Source organism: Ahaetulla prasina, chromosome 10, assembly GCF_028640845.1.
Source record: "Ahaetulla prasina isolate Xishuangbanna chromosome 10, ASM2864084v1, whole genome shotgun sequence".
Classification (NCBI taxonomy): domain Eukaryota; kingdom Metazoa; phylum Chordata; class Lepidosauria; order Squamata; family Colubridae; genus Ahaetulla; species Ahaetulla prasina.
This window is the reverse complement of record NC_080548.1, coordinates 33,331,985-33,348,287: the sequence shown is the minus strand read 5'-3', so window position 1 is coordinate 33,348,287 and position 16,303 is coordinate 33,331,985. Positions and strand designations below refer to the sequence as shown.

At 51.4% G+C, this 16,303-nt stretch overlaps 2 protein-coding genes and 1 non-coding gene across 3 annotated transcripts; 1 reads left to right on the top strand and 2 right to left on the bottom strand.

Annotated features, from left to right (window-relative positions):
- Positions 1-2,493: 2,493 nt before the first annotated feature.
- Positions 2,494-4,570, bottom strand: SYCN (syncollin). The gene has a single exon (XM_058195725.1). The coding sequence runs from the start codon at positions 3,459-3,461 to the stop codon at positions 3,054-3,056; it is 408 nt and encodes a 135-aa protein (XP_058051708.1). The 5' UTR covers positions 3,462-4,570; the 3' UTR covers positions 2,494-3,053.
- A 346-nt stretch (positions 4,571-4,916) lies between these two features.
- Positions 4,917-5,057, top strand: LOC131204895 (U4 spliceosomal RNA). The gene has a single exon (XR_009156666.1). It is a non-coding gene; the product is annotated as a U4 spliceosomal RNA (small nuclear RNA).
- Positions 5,058-8,632: 3,575 nt separating this feature from the next.
- On the bottom strand, positions 8,633-15,774 carry LOC131204859 (uncharacterized). The gene is made up of 7 exons (XM_058196482.1): positions 15,681-15,774; positions 14,715-15,215; positions 11,468-11,610; positions 10,736-10,828; positions 10,142-10,285; positions 9,947-10,036; positions 8,633-9,317 (listed from the first exon to the last, which is right to left on the bottom strand). Exons 2-7 carry the CDS (start codon positions 14,749-14,751, stop codon positions 9,189-9,191), a joined length of 636 nt encoding a protein of 211 aa, XP_058052465.1. The 5' UTR covers positions 14,752-15,215; positions 15,681-15,774; the 3' UTR covers positions 8,633-9,188.
- Positions 15,775-16,303: the final 529 nt, after the last annotated feature.

Genomic DNA, 16,303 nt, shown 5'->3' with positions numbered 1-16,303 from the left:
GGTTCCATTTCATCATCCACCATGTCTTCCCAGAAAACCAGGTTAACCATAAACCACAGTGAGATTAGCCCCTTGGAACTCCTCCTTTAGCAGAAGCCCGAAAGGAGACGGGCAACGGGCAAGATTGGCGCTGGCAGCTCAGCCCAGCTGACAAACACTCCAGCCCTGGCCAGGAGGGTGAGGCTGGCCAAGAAATGCCGGAGCCCACTGGGCGGCACCCTCCATGCCACCGGACAAAGCAGTATTGCTGAGGATGGGGGTTGCATGGCGCCCAGCTGCCAGTCTTGGCCAGTCTACCTCACTGGGCTGTTGTAGTGGGGAGGAGGGAGCTCTTGAATAGATAGGTACTGAAACAACCTGAATAATGAACATCTGGCTTCTAACTAAATGTAGTTCAGGTAAAGTTTGGAGGAAAATCCAACAAGTTCTTAAAATGAAAGGGGGCTGCATCACCACGCCTGGCACCTGCAAGCTGTCCTTGGGCAGCTCCAAGCTGGAAGGGCTCCCAAATGTCTCCCCATAGATGAAGGATAAATTGCCCCAAAACCAAAGTCCATCCTGAAGTTGTTGCTCTGGCCTGGGTCCTGAGGAAATGGCCCTGGATGACCCCCACTGCTCTTTAAGGGCTATCGGAATGGTCAAGGTCTTCAGCCAAAATGCCATTGCAATAAATTGCATTGATTTTGGGACCCTACTTCTGTCTTCCTTGAACCTGCCGGGACATTCTGCATTCTTCCTGAAGCTGGTTCGGCCCTTTTTGTGTTCAGCAAGCCCTCGGTGCGAGTTCTCCCGCACGAAGCCCTGTTGATTAAGCCTCTCTGGGCCAGTCACGGAGAGAGGCACCTTCCAGGGCAGAGAGATTATCCCAGCCTGCCAGGGCTGAATTCAGGAGTTCCCCCAGGGAAAGGGTGCTGCTTCTGGTGCTTTGGTGTTGCCTCTCTTGTTGGGCCTACCAGCTTTGAGATGGAGGAGGAACGTTGTAGTTTTCCCAATTAATTGGCAATCATAATCCTTACGTGTTTGCAAAGTCATTCTGCGTCTCTTAGGCCTCCCCTGTCACTACTAATTAGCGTGGCGCTTTCTTGTTGATTTCCTCTGGGACGAAGAGAAAATGGCACTCGTTCTAATCCCCCTTTTCTTTGAGAGCGAAGGTTCTTGGTGGTTTTCCAAGCAAAAGGAATGCCAGTTGAATGCAGAGGGGCTTCCTCTCACTGAAGAAAGAGTCCCCACCCTTCCTGCTATTGTGTGCAGCCAGCCAGTCTAGCCAGGGGGGTCATCGAGAGCTCCCCTCATTTCAAATGGGGGGGGGGCAAGAAAGACCCTCTCATTCCAGGGTCGCTGCTCCAGGCGTGAAGGCTCGGCAGACATCAGCATGGCATCTGAGCTGAGCCACTTGGAAAGCTGCTGGAGCTTCAACTGTGAGCATATATCATCAATGCATTGATAATGTTATCTTGCAGGGTAATGAAACATACGCAAGTAAACAACGGAACTCAGAACACCTAAGTAGGGTTAGTTCAACAGTTAGTGCCTTTTGTCTGGACTACCTCGCAAGGCTGATAGCATGGTTCCAGGTGGGTGGTTGCAAGACTGGGGCAGAAGGGTTCTTTGACTGGGCGGGGGGAGCCTAAAGGGTGGATCACCTTACCTCCCACTCTCAAGGATCAATCTTCATGCTGTTTAAAAGTGGAGGCAAAAGATTATTTGATTTGCATTGTAATTGCATTTGAAAGACCCCATATTCTGTGTGAAGTTCCAGGCAGAAAGAGGGCTGGGTTCCATTGGACCCATTCAGGCAGACCCAGCTAGCAACAAGATCCACCCTCCCCACATCCACGCACAGCTCTTCCCACTACCTGCATCCCCATTAGCTGCTCAGTGAGATCAGATGGAGCTGTGGGGCTGGTGGTTCAGCCTAGGCTAGGGCAGCCAGCAGGCTCACCCCCTTAAGCCGTAACTCGGCTGATGTGGTTCCTGTAGCATGTGGTAGAGTAACTCGGCTGATGTGGTTCCTGTAGCATGTGGTAGAAAAACAGCAGCCGATTTGTGAACTCACCATATAACCAGCCACTGTGTCCGATACACCTGGTTTTTAGTAAATGGGTTTAGAAATGCAATCTGCAATCCCTCCCCCAAATTTATGGCTTTTTCCTGTGCAGGGGTGTGTGTGTGAGTGCTCATGGGGGCAGCTGCAATGGATATATTCGGTGGTCCCCCACTTTGGTTGATCTGGCTGAGATTATAGAGCAAAGAAAAGCTAAGGAATCCTACCTATCAGGTCTCTACAGCCTTTTCTCTCTCCCCCAAAAAATTCAGAGAAAGGGGCCACTGAACCCCGTTTCTTGGTTGGCACACCTGCATTCTTACCTATGGCTGCCCGAAACCCTGTCCAGCAAAAATGGGGGCTCCCAGAAATAAGACTAACCCCCCCCCCCACATCTGCTGACCTTGAATTGCAAAAAGACCCAACACATTTTTAAGAGTCATGTTGCTTCGCTTTTAATGAGGTTTCGGAGGCGCCACCATAAAGGCTGGGATGGGATGGGAGGGCCATCTGCTTCAAGAGGGTCTGGGGAAGAGAGCGGCCTTTGAAGCCGGGAGGGAGGAGAACAAAGAGCTGTGTGGAAGATCTTAAGGCAGCCGCTGGAACAAATCTTTCTTTCCGCAAGGTGACAAGCCTGCATCGCTCAAAGGGGAGGAAGGAGAAGCTCCTTGGCTGATCAAAGGCCCTCCTCACCGCGGCTGGGCTGTTATGGGGGCTGCAGGAGAAAAAAATTCGCTTTCTGGTTGTTTTTCTGCTTATTTGGATGCTCGGTTCCTAGGAGGGCCGGGCTGGTTCAGGGCTGCCCGTTCTTCTATCTCTCGGTGGGCTTCCAAGATCTTCAGCTGAGCTGCTGCGGCTGCTGTTGCTATGAGAGGTGGGCAGAAGAGAATATTTGGGGAGATGGCATCCGCACATTTTGGACCTTCAGATGCGGGGGGGCTCTGGGGTTCACCTGAGCAAGGATGGGCAGGATGGTGGCAGCTCCCTTCTTGACTCACGCCAAGCCGACTCAGTTGCACTTGCAGTAGTAAGCGGAGATTGAGTTGTCCCAGTTGCCAAAGAGGCCCCTCTTGAACTCCTGGAGGCGTGGGTAGCCTCCGGCTTTGAATTTCCGTGTGCTGCCACCCTTGCCCTTCTTGTGCCAGACGGTCAGCTCGCACCGTTGGGCCACCACCAGCGAGGAGATCTTCCTGTTGAAAGCCGTGGGCATGTACGGCTGGTCTTCACCCGCCAAGGCCATCATGACGCTCCCGCCGCAGCAGAGGTCATAGTAGGGGCTGTCATCCGTGTACATCTGGGCACAGACTTTGGTGCCATTGGGGTGCGGGTTCTTGAGCTCGTTGGGGGCCGGGCACTGGGCCTGGCCGGTGGCGAAGAGCAGTGGGAGAAGAAGGAGGGTGCTGAGCAAAGCCTTCATCTTGGCCAGAGTGTCCAGTCCTTGGGCCAGAGGGTGGCTTTATAGAGCTGCGCCCCTCTGGGCATTGTGGGCCCAAGGTCAGCCCACGGAACATGGGCCCAGCTCCCAAGGTCGCAGGAGGGAAGAGGCCAGCTGGGTGGCCAGCTTCCAAGGCAGCCTTGGTGGCTCAGGGATATATGCCAGGTGCCAAGGCATATCTCATGCCAACTTGCCATGCTTGCTTTGCAGCCTCTCATGGGCCCTTCCTCCTTTTGTGATCTGGATTGCATGAATGGCCATTGGCTGCCCTCTCCCTGGCACGAGGGAACAACGTGGATCTTTTCCAGTGGCCAACCTTATCTTCCCAGCTGGGAACTTCCTCCCCTTCTCTCAGCTGCTGACTCTCCCATGGCCCAGCTGCGGCTTTCCCCTGGCAGGCAGAGGGCCCCACCACCCTCAGCACGCCCCATAGCCCATCTTGAAACTCATGGGGGAGGAGGGGGAGCTGTCATTTGCCACCCAGATTCTCTGGGGCTTCTTCTGCAACTAGACAAGCTCCGCTCCGCATGCTGTGCCTTGCAGTGAAGTGGGTGGGTGGGCTTGCATGGCTAAGTCTGCAGGCTCAGCACCCCATTGGCCGGTCCCTTTGCTCCGACTCTCCCCACAGGCACCCAAGAAGGGGCCGCTTTGGGAAAGCAGCTCCAGCGGGGAAGCCGCGCTTTGCTTGCCTTCGCCTCCAACCCTCTCCTCTCCCCACGCGTCTCGGGTGGGGCTTTCTCGCGAGGGGCTTGGCTCGGAAGCTGACTTGGGGTGCATCCTGCGAGGGGCCGGGCTGCATTTCCACGCGTGCGGAGCGGTGAAGGGAGCCGGATCCGCTCGGGGGCGTTGGGCAGCACCCAATGGGGCTGTGGCCAGGGATGATGGGCAGTGTAGTCCGAAGCAGCGCGCCAGAAGAGAAGGCCACGGGGTGGGAGCCACCTTCTTGGGGCAAAGTCCGGAAGGTCGGAGGCCACGCGAGGCTGGGGAAGAAAAGCCACTAAGAGCAGAAAAAACCGAAACCCACCGACCCAAAAAACCAAATGAACCAAATACTCGGAACGGTCAGCGACGAGGAGGCGGGGCCGGGCTGCCACTCCGCCCCACCTCTCTTCATCCTGATTGGTTTACGGTCGGTTTCTCGGAGAACTTTCAACGGCGCTTGCTCCGCCTTCTTTTTTGCGTCATTTTCATCACAGCCTCCCGCCCACGCCATTCTTAATATACATGCAGGGCCCAGAATCCTTTGCGGCCACCGTTTCGGGTAAATATCAGGAAAGAAGGGGATAATTTCTCCCCAAATCGTCTGAGAAGGGGACGCGCATCTAAAACGCCGTCAAGATACTTCTCTTGCTTTCTCAAGCTGTTATTTTGGCAGGCTCACTCTCACGTGAGAAAGCGTCCAGCAGGAGGGCAGCGGTGCCGGCAGGGTTGCTTTTCAGCTTTGCGCAGTGGCAGTATCGTAGCCAATGAGGTTTATCCGAGGCGCGATTATTGCTAATTGAAAACTTTTCCCAATACCCCGCCTTGACGACTTGAAATATAGTCGGCAATGGCAATTTTTGACGGTCTCTACGGAGACTGAACGTTCTTGGTTTCAAAGACAAGTTTAAAGTGGCGATTCGGACCTGCGTCGTTTCGGACAGCTGAGGATGACAATGTTGTGCGTTACATTTCAGCGTCGCACGTAGGAAACGGCCTTGTGGGTCTCGGCTCCCAGAATTCCTTTGCTCTTTTTAGCCACCCGACTGGTTGTGAAGAGAGGGGAGGGTATAGAAGGAGCTGTGGGGTCCTTGATGCTCTCTGTGCTGCTTGTTTCCTTTCAGACGTTTCGTTATCCAGCTAGGTAACATCAGTGCTAGAATGGAAGGAGGTTGAAGAGGACTGTGGGAACCTTGGTGCTCTCTGGAGTTTGTTGTTTTCTTATCGGCAGTGTTAGGTTAATCCCTCCTCCCTTCTAGCACCGATGTTACCTACTTTGGTAATGAAACGTCTGCAAGAAAGCTACCATGATCAGAGAGCACCAAGGACCCTACAGTCCTCCTAAACCCCCCTCCCTTCCAGCACTGATGATGTTCCCTAGTTGGGTCACGAAATGTCTGCAAGAAAGCGGTCAAGCTCAGAGAGCCCCAAGGACCCCACAGTTCACCACTAAGCTGCAAATATTTTCTTCTGTCAATAGAAAGAAACAGCAAACATGTTTTTTTTAATTTTATTTATCTAGTATATTTGTGGGCACACTGCAGAGGGGCATTGGGTGAAGAAAACGTGCCCCTGTGGCCAGTCGTGTTTGGCCACAGGCTGGGGGCATGTGCTTACAGAAGGGGCTTCATCCCTGCCTCCCCCCTTTGGGTTGCAAACAGATGCAGAAGTTTATAAATGTTGGGCTCGCTTTGCAAGAGGGGAAGTTAATAGATTTTTTGTTTGTTTGTTGACAAGCTTCAGTTATTCCATTGAAAGCACCTGCTCAGTAAGGTAGAGTCACAAATTACCTTTATTGCCGTGAACAGAAAAACACGACAGCTTTGTGGGGCTGCAAAAAATGGAAGCAACCTGCAGGAGTGCTGGAGGAAGCTTTAATGATCTCTCCCCCCCCCCCTGTTTTGTTCAGAATAACCTGGGTGACTGGCAGGATGTTTTTCCCTCTCCCGAGGGCTGTCTCCCCACACACAGCATTGTGTCCAGCCCTTTCTGCTGCTTTTGTCCTGCTTCAGTCCTGGCTGGATGTTTTACTACCCTTCTAGCCTTGAGCCGTCTGAAGAGCAGCGGAGCGAGCAAAGCAGCAGGAAAGAAAAGGCTCGTTGCATCTGCAGTCTGCGAACCGCTTGGCTGCTGTTGGGTACAAATGCTTTAAAGTCTGAAGGGTTTGGGAGCCGCTTGCAAGAGAGAAATGTCGGCTTTCGTGTGTCCAGAGCAAGAGGAGAATAGCAGGTGATGATGCCCTCTGGAGCCGATCGGTTAACCCAGCATTTCTCAGTCCTGGCAACTTTTAAGATGGGTGGACTTCAACTCCCAGAATTCCCCAGCCGAGCTCATCTTCAAGTTCATTAGCATGCTGGCTGGGGAATTCTGGGAGCTGAAGTCCACCCATCTTCAAGCTCTCCTGGTTGAGAAACGTTGGGACTGTCTACTTTTCTACCGTTTTAATCTGAGTCTAAGAAGTCTATCTGGTGCTTTCACTTCTCAGCTGGGAGTAATACTGAAAGGGAGGAGGAAGGGAAGCCGTTGAACTGAAAGCTACTGCAGCAGCGCAAGGAAACCATGCTGCCCGGCTCTCCTACCAAGTCCCCATGGCCCTCGGAGGGCAGGTAGACCCAGCAATACTGAATTATTTATTTCCACAGGACGTGTCCCGCTATCCCCAGCCAAAAATAAATTCAGTGCAAATTCCGTAACGGAGATTTTTGTCTGACGTGAAAACAGGAAGGGTTATTTTTAAAAGACTGTCTACCACGTGGGAAGCGAGGTTTTTTAAAGGATGTTGTGCTAAAACAGATCATAGGATGGCAGAAAAAACCATCTTTCTCTCTCAGGAGGAAGTCCTATTGAATACAGGCAGTCCTCGATTTACAACGATGGTTCATATTGGCCACTGGTTCATAGTTAGGATAGTCGCAGTGTCCCAGGGTCACGTGATCTGCTTCTGTTGCCTTCTGACAAACCCAGCTGGGAAGCCAAATTCACTTAACAACTGTGGCTAGAAAAGTTATAAAACAGGACAAATAAGTGAGGTGCTTAACAAATTTCTCATTTAGCAGCATAGGTTTTGGGCTCAGTTGTGGTCATAAGTCAAGAACTGCCTGTATTTTGCATTTCTCTTTGGCTGGATCTGCGGCTGTTTCCTCCGTTGCTTTCCCTTAGGCAAGGAGACATGTCCCCAACTCCCAAGTAGGGCTCAGAAGCCCCCCCCCCACCTTCCACTTTCCCCCCATTAGCCTAACCCTGAGTACTTTGACAGCAGATAGGGAAGACTTCATTTATTTAAACACAAAAAAGTGAAGGTGTTTAATTGAATTACATGTGTGTGTGGGGAGGTGGGGGGAGAAATTACTAATCCCATCAACACATCATTAGCTCCTGGGTGATTAATGCTGGCATTAAGTTAAAATAATTCTCGGCAGCCTTTGCTTGCAGGCAGAATTTGCAGCTGTTGGGCAGAAACGAAACCGGGTGATGATGCCACCTCCGGATCTGGTCTGCTCACCAGACCCAACCCAAAGAGGATTTGGTTTTGGCTAGCAGGTTGTGGGGACAAAATGTTGCTCTCTGCTTTGGTATAGTTTGCAAATTCAGCTGGTTGAGGCATGTTTAGAGAACCAGATAAATGTTTTCCTGTCTGGAGGGGCCAAGAGATCATGCTTGGTAGATCTAGTTGATCTTGTTGGGCTTCTGAGACATCTCCTGGCTTCCAACCTTGTCCCCAAGACAGGAACTGAGGGTCCTTCCTTCCATCCTTCCATCCATCTCCTTATTTTCCTTTCTCCCCCCACTCCGTTTCTCTGCCCCCCTCCCTCCCTCCCTCCCTGATTTTAGTACATTATAAAAAAGCAAGGTAGGTTCTAATTCTGTTGGCATGGTATAAAATTTAATAAATAGCATTGGATAGTTTATAAAAATAGCAAATAACAGATAAATAATCATTTCAACGGAAACATACAGTCATATTTTTTGGTCTGTCAGCCAAATTCTTATCCCCTCATACACAATGATGGCTTGTGAAACCAAATTGCAGGTACAGTATCAACAATATTTTAAATCCTTTTGGTGCCAGAGTGGAAAGTCGCTTCTGACGGCTGGCTGTTTCCTGGCCTTCTGCTTCTTGAGAGCAATTCCCTTTTAAGTGGGTTTCCCAGCCAGAGCTGTTCCTCCGCCTGATCCTCAGAGCAGCCCCTTCGGATTACTTGGATGCGGAGTCCGGCTCCAATCCAGCTGCTGATTTCTCCAGCAAGCTGGTGCTTCCAACAGAGGTCAGCCTGGCTTGTGAGGTGAGCTCACTTACAGCTCCCTTTTGAAATTATTTGGAAATTATAACCATTCTGGGCAGAAGGGCTGGCATGAATAAATAACATTCTTATTTTATGACTTCAACTCACTTTAAATAATGGGTCTCCCTCCTTCCCTCCCCCCCAAACATGTTAATTTCAGATCCAGGAAGATTAAAATAAATTACATAAATATAGCAGCCCTTTTACAACACTAGGATATCACAGTTTTGCAAACATGACGTTTTTCACCAGGCCCTTATGCGATGGCCTCTCCTGCCAGAGCAGAAGGGCCAACATGGCACAACAGGATGCAGAAAAGGTTCGCCAGGAACCTTCCACCAGAGCAGGTGACTCTGGCATGCTTGGGAAGTGCATCCTTTAGCTGACGTGGCTCTCTGGGGCAAGGAGAAGGACATAAATAAGACAACCCGTGAAAAGCCTGCTTGGGAATCCAGAGCTCTGCTCCGGATCATGGTGAGGTTAAGACTTCCTCCACCCTGGTGCCCTTCAGACGGGTGGGACGACAGATCCCATCATCCCCAGGGCGTCTGCAGGTCACCGTGTGGAGGGAAGCATGCGGAATACAGAACAGTCCGCAGCTCCCCCGATCCACGTTCTGAAGGCAATTTGGTGGTAGAGAAATGTCATTCATGGAGAAGTCAGTGTGCCTTCCGGCTGCTTTTCTGATCTGGGCAGCCTTGGCTGGGCACGACGGCCTCTGCAGGATTTAACCTAAGCGGGTAGTGGAACGGGGGTTGTGGCGGTGGTGGAATTGGTGCTGGAGCTGGCGGATGTCTACTTCCAGGAGGTGCACAATGTTCAGGCCGACCGCTGCCTCCAGGCACTTTGGTGATTGCTGGAAGGAAGGAAACAAGCAGAGATAATGAACCGTCTGCCCCCAAATGCCATGTCACCCCTTTGACTTCACATATGGAGGCTCTACAGGTAGCAAATCCATAAAGGGGCCCAACCCACCTCAAAATTCAAGGTGATTGAACACATTTGTTAGAGGGACCCATTCCATTAGACCAGGGCTCTCCAAACTTGGTAACTTTTAAGACTTGTGGACTTCGACACCCAGAATTTCCCAACCAGGATGTGTGGACCAACTCCCACAATTCAAGCTGGCTGGGGAATTCTGGGAGTTGATGTCCACAAGTCTTAAAGCTGCCAAGTTTAGAGAACCTTCCATGAGTCCACCAGTTTTTAAACTTGGCCACTTTAAAACGTGTGGGATTCAAATCCCAGAATTCCCCAGCCAGCATGAATTGTGGGACTTGGACCCCACATCATGGCTGGAAATTCTAGACGTTGAAGTCCACAAGTCTTAAAAGTTACCAAGTTTGGAAAACATTGGATTAGATTGTAGGAGACTTGCACAACCCAAAAACAAAAAAAGCAATTAAATCCACATAGGCAGCTAGCCTGGACTAAAACAACCAAAACAATAAACCATAGAAATACAATATATATCTCGTTGCTCACCTGGGCACTGCTGGTGTTGAATTTCTGAATCTCTTCTTTGAAGTGCTGGAGGAGGCTGGACTTCTGCCCATGGCGGGGGGTGCCCCTGATCTGAAAACAAAAAGAGGAAGGGGATGAGCCAGTGTTGCCCCCCCACCCCGGCCCCCAGATGTGGGAGGGGAAGGAAGAGGCCTCTCTCTGCAGGGCGGTACTTACGCAGGCGGCCAGAGCCTCCTTGAGCGGATGTAGGAACTCCAAAATCTTGGATCCATGCTTGGAGAAGGCAGGTTCACTGATGTTCTGCAAAACGGGCACCACCAAGGCCAGTTCCGCCTCCACAGCCTCCATCTTGTCCCATTTCTACCAAAAAAGACACTTTATTATTTTGGAATATTCCACATGGAATTTTCGGGCGGGAAGGGGCAGAGAGCAGGAACAGGCAGGATCTCCCCTTCTCGAGATTTGCTTCTGACACCCACCAAGGGTTGATGCCAGGGAGGAGTAGCTGGACACTTGTCTTGTGGCCAGAGCTGGTCCGAAGTGGGGCTGCCCTTCCAGCTAATGCTGCCCCTTTAAGGTTAGTCACCTGGGAGGGTCAGGGGGCTCTAACATGCCCGAACTCTGCCATTCAAAGTCAAGTCTTTGTTTTTTGATACGAACCAGAGAATTTACTCCTCCTCCTCCCCCTCCCTGAAATCCTGGGCTGGGGGTCGGGCTGCACCCGTGCCATCCTTTGTGGGCACCTGTGCCTGGGGTGCCGCCCTCTTCCCTCCCCCTTGGCTGGGGTCTGGGCTGGCAGGAGTCCCTTACATTTCTCAAGTGATGCATCTTTCCTCGAGGGAAGCGGAGATGGTGGCGAGTGCAGTTTTTCCAGGGTTCGCCTCCTTTGAACCTCTCGTCCTCCTGCAGTTGGGAAGGGAAGAGAGAGGCAGCCTTGAAATACCAGGAAGAGAGAAGAGGCTGCTGGGCTGCCCTGGAAGCTCCCCAGCCTGGGGGTTCTGGGTGGGGGGTTGGGGGGTTGGCAGGCCTTCTCACTCTCCTGGCCCCGGCTGGCTGCTATGGCTGCTACCTGGGCTCCAGGACCCTCCCAAGGCCGGCCCAGGGGAGAGGCTGCCAGTTGGCCAGTCACAATGGCTGCCTTTGCAAGACTTTTCTAACCAGGGGAAGATCTCGGTGAAGGTGGGGGATTGATTGATAATCATATATCAACTCATATCTTTGTGCCCAGAGTTATATTTTATAAGCTGCCCAGAATTATCCTGTGGTAAGATGGGTGGCCAATAAATTTTACAAATAAATAAAAGCGAACCACCTTCAGAGACTGACTGTCAACTGCCGGGGCTGGGAGGGTCTCCCCAACTGTCTGTCCCTCAGGATCCGTTCCCTCCTGGGCTCCAAGGGGGCTCTGTCAGGGCCTTCCACCCACCCCTCCCAAGAGCTTCCAGAGGGCTGTCTCAACCCAGACCTCGCCCCCTTGAGGAAAGCCCCCATCCTCCCCAGCCCTAAGAGGGCCCTGGACTGCATCTCCAGGTGAGGACTTACGTATTGGTTCCTGAGTTGCCTAAAGGCGTTCAAATGTTCAGGTATTTGGGGGAAATAGCAGGATCCGATGGGCAGGCTCTGCACCCAGGCGACTTCTAGCAGGAGCACAAAGGCAAGGGGCCCCAGCAGCCACTTCCTGGGACCTGAAGCAAAGGAGGCCGTTAGAGGACGGGAAGCTCGCTTCTCCTTACCAAGACGGCTCTACACTCCTAAAAGACACCTGTATCTGTAACCTTCAACCGGGCAAAACGGAATATCGCAGGGCATCAATTTTTGAACCAGGATCACCTCAAAGGGCTAACTTGCAGAATACATCCAAACTCTGGGGCCCATGACTCCAGTGGTATTGAAATTTTGGAAGATTTTGGGCAATTTGGTGCTGATGAACCACCGTGGTCAGCCATGACCATCACTTCCCATGCTTCCTGCCAGATTCCCACGTCCAAGGCCAGCAAACAGGTAAGTGGCTGCTACAGGGTGGGGGAGGGATTGAAGGGTGTGCGAGAGGTGCATTGGGGGCTGAGAAGGGGCTTGGGGGTGCATGAGTGGCAGGGCACAGGTCAGGGAGGGTATATGAACTGTGGGTCAGGGAAGATGTGCCGGCATGCAAGTCAGGGCTGTGAGGGGGGGTACAAGGGAGTTACGCAAGGTTTTTGGGGATTGTGCAGGGGTGCGTGAGTTATAAGTCAGGTAGTACCTCCCAAAGGATCATCTAGGGTCTTTTAAATCTTGGGAAATGGCCCCCAATGTACTAGACCACAGACCCATTATCCCTGGTATCCCATTGGTTGCTGGATTGGGAGGCCCCCAGATGGGGCCACACCTTTCAGCCCCCTGAAGGGTACTCTATCCTGTCCCGGGCTGGATGATCATCACATCTGGAAGGGCACCAAGTTGTGCAGGTGAAGTAACGGATTGTAAGTAACTGGCTGCCTGGAACCTCTCTCTATGCCTGGTTTGTTTTACAACAGAGGGAGGCAACTTTGGCCCCTTTAGGACTGGTGGACTTCAACTCCCAGAATTCCTGAGCCAGCCATAGTGGCTGGCTCAGGAATTCTGGGAGTTGAAGTTCACAGGTCATAAAAGTGCTGGCCATTCTTATTTTAGAAGGACTGGTGGATGCTAGCAACCCTTTTTTTAATGAACAGGAGGAGGAACTTTCTGGTAGTTTCCCTCGTATCAGACTGGTGTGTAGAAGGGAGCAACCTTGGTGCAAATCCTTCGGATGGCTGTGCCAACTTTCAAATGCTGTAAGTCATTCCTCACATTGTTCAAAGATGATAATAATTCCACAGGGCTGATGGTTGATTGCATTAAACGCTTAACTGCTACAACCTGGAAATGAATTTTATCACCTACATGAAGCTTCCATGTTCATCAGTAGTCTACCTTCAGTACTAAACCTACAAAGAGAGGCAACCATGGGGTTTTACAACCCCTTGGAAGTTTCCTGTTAGGTTGGCTTCTTGTCCACCGCACTCCTCCTGTGAATGCTTGACATTCGGACAAATCTGCCCTCAGTAGACGCATAGAAATAAGCCACGTTCATAATCATTATTCAAAAGAGACAATAAGCTAAGAAGGGAACAAAAAGACCAGAACATGTCCTCTCTAGCAATTAAAACCTAGATAAGCAGGGATTAAAACCAGAGAAACAATCAAGTGGAAAGCAATAACCCAGATAAGCAGAAATTAACACCAGACAAACCCATCTAGCTGAAAACAATACTTTGATCAAAGCACTACCAAGAAGGAAACCACACCTCCACCAACACTGGCAGGGTGAACTACTGTATATAAACAGGTAGCAGACCTCCCACTACCTATACTGGTGATGTTACCTAGTTGGGTAATGAAACATTGGCAAGAAAACCACCAGGCTCAGGAAGCACGGAGGGCTCCGAGCGAGAGAGATTCTGTTCTTGAAAGGTAATTGCCTTGACTCCCCAGTCCTCACTCTCACCGCCTAGGGCTTCAATTACTTCTCTGTGAGGACATTTGCATTGGGAAGTTGAGTAATTGGACAATGAGGATGGCAGACCCCGTGGGACTGTGGGGTGGGGGCAGCAGGGAACAGTCCCTGGGGACCTAGCAGGAGTAGAACCTCTGTCCTTGGGGTCCTTACTCTCTCGGCTCTTTGAATCTTCCTCTAGGGGATTCTCCGCCTAATTTTAATTATTCATTGTGAAGGCCGGAGACTCCTTGATTCCTCGATTGTTGCACTCGGTTGCTGGAGTGTCCGAAGGGTTTTAAACCCCAAGTCCAGATGATGGTCACAATTCTGGGCCTGAACCTTCGACTTACAACAGCTCATTTAGTGACTGTTCAAAGTTGTAAAAAGTGACTTATAACCATGATGACCGTTGCACCCCCCATAGTCCTGTGCTCAAAATTCGGCCTCTTGGCAAGTGGCTCATATTTATGACGGTCGCCGTGTCCCGGGATCACGTGATCTGTTTTTGCGACCATCTGACAAGCAAAGTCAATGGGGAAGCCACATTCACTTAACGGCCGTGTTACTAACTTGACACCTGCAGTGATTAACTCAACAACTATGGCCGAAAAAGGTCATAAAATGGGGCAAAACTCCAAAACAATATCTCGCTTAGCAACAGAAATTTGGGGCTCCATTGAGGTCTAGAATCAATGACAAAATTACGGCCATTGTCTTCACTTTTAGACCCCAAACACCCCTGCAGGGCGTCTTTGCCCACCCTGATACCCTTTCGAGGTATCCAACCTCCCATAGCCTCCAATGTCTGCTGGAGCAGACTTATGGGAGTTGTAGTTGGACACATCTGGAAGACACCAGCTGGGAAAAGGATGTTACGTCCAAACGAAAGGCGGTTCTTGTGAAGAGTGGATAAATATTCCCTAATTTAAAGAGTTATATAATCTTCTCATTAAGCACCCGGCCTCTCCCAAGTTTTCAGATCTCCACATTTCCCAGCGGTTACTCGATCTCTGCTGCAGAAGGAGAGAGAATAATTTCCTGCCACTTCTGGGGCCCTTCCGGCCCTACCTGGCCGCTGGAGGGTCACCTCCAACGAGGTGTGGCTCCTGCCTTGCTGAGCGTGCTCCAAGCACGGATGTCCAAGCCAAGGAAGGAACCTTGCAAATGACCCCCTTGAACCCCTGCGCAACCCAAAGATCTGACCTCCACGTCTTCCACCTCAAACTTTCCCAGACCTCCAAGAATTAGCACCCACCACCCACCTGCAGAGGAGATCTGCGGAAACCGACTCACCTGCCCCTAAGGAGAAGATTTTTGCCTTGGACTCCATGCTTCTCTCGTTGGATGGGCCTGCTGGCTGAAATCCCAGCTAAGAAAACCTGACAATGTCCTGGGCCTTCCATGCTTCCTCTTTTTATATCGCTCACGGTTTTTCAGTTTTCGGTTGGATCCTGAAAACAAGCTGGTGCTGCAGGTGACGTTTGGAAAGCAAGCAAGAGAAAATGAAAGCGAGCCATCCAGACCGGGATCCCCAAGTGAGGTCATTGCTGAGGAAGCCCTTTCCTTTTGCAGGAGGAGGAGCCACGGGAGGTGTGCCAGGTATGCGTGGCTCTCCAGCTGAGTCTCTTTGCAAGAATTTGAAACTCCAAGGCTGGTTTGAGCAAGGCTGATGAAGCCCCAGGCAGGCCGAGGAGGGGAGGAGTGGACCTTGGCCAGCGGTAGAGGAGGACACCCAGCACGGAGGCCCCTTGCCTGCCCACCTTCCGGTTCAGGCTTTGGGTCCAGCTTCCAGCCCTGGTGGAGAGGGAAACAAGAATCAATCAGAATAGAGCTGGAAGGGACCTTGGAGTTCATCTAGTCCAACCGCCCCCCTCCTGCTCAAGCAGCAGACCTTCTAACCCTTTCAGGCAAATGGCTGTCCAATCTCTTCTTAAAAACCTCCAATGTTGAAGCACCCACAACTGGGCTATATATATTATAATTATATAATAATATATAATAATAGGGCTATAATGGGGAGGGGGAGTATTTGCTGTAGCCACCCCTTGAGAGTTGTGATGGGCAAAAAGGACCACTGGCATGACTGGTCTCTGGAGGTGACAAGTGAGCCCATCCTCTGCTGGGGAGGTCAGCTTCCAGAGGGTCACCCCCCCCCACCCCAGCAATTTGGATAGGTGGGTTGAGGGCCAAATGCTTGAGGATGGGGCCAAAAGGTCCCCAAAGAGTCATTACTGATGCAATACAACAGAGATATCTAACCTTGGGAACTTGAAGACTTGTGGATTTCAACTCTCAGAATTCCCCAGCCAGCTTGGTAAAATGTTGATCATCTCCACAGAATTCACTTCCTGTTGCTGTTTCCTCCCTTGGATCCAGGCAGAAGGGCTCCAAAGAGATCCACCTGCCTTCCCACTTCCTCTGACTTGGACCATTCAGGCTGGCTGGTTCCTTTCTGCCTTCTCTGCCTGACTGGGAAGGGCGAAGTGATGGGTCTGAGGCGGACTCCTGGTTGGCTCCTGTCCTCCCCACAAGCATGTTTTGTGCCTCTTCGGGAGAAGCTATTTGTGGCCGGACCTGTCCGGCTGTGGGCAGGGGGCCAGTTGTTGGATCAGCTCCTCCCCTGGCCAATTTAGACACCCCCCCACATCTCCAGAAGCCTTTCAACAACCATTTTGCAGGTTTATCGATCGGCATTCCCAGTTCGGTTGCCTCCGCCTCTTAATTCCAGGGCAAGCCTCTTAGAGATGCCTACCACGGATGAACTCGGCCCCCTCCCCAAGATAAGCAGAGCTAGTGATGTCTTCCCTAAACAGTATTGATCCCGAAGCCGTTTGCATAGAAAGTGGGAGGAAGGAAGCAGGTTGACCTGAACTGGAGCTGAA

Coding starts and splice junctions, on each gene's coding strand:
- SYCN (XM_058195725.1), bottom strand. CDS start 3,461: ATGAAGGCTTTGCTCAGCACCCTCCTTCTTCTCCCACTGCTCTTCGCC.
- LOC131204859 (XM_058196482.1), bottom strand. CDS start 14,751: ATGGAGTCCAAGGCAAAAATCTTCTCCTTAGGGGCAG. Junction 10,286..10,735: donor AGATGCATCACTTGAGAAAT/GTAAGGGACTCC, acceptor CTTTTTTGGTAG/AAATGGGACAAGATGGAGGC. Junction 10,037..10,141: donor AGGAGGCTCTGGCCGCCTGC/GTAAGTACCGCC, acceptor TTTTGTTTTCAG/ATCAGGGGCACCCCCCGCCA.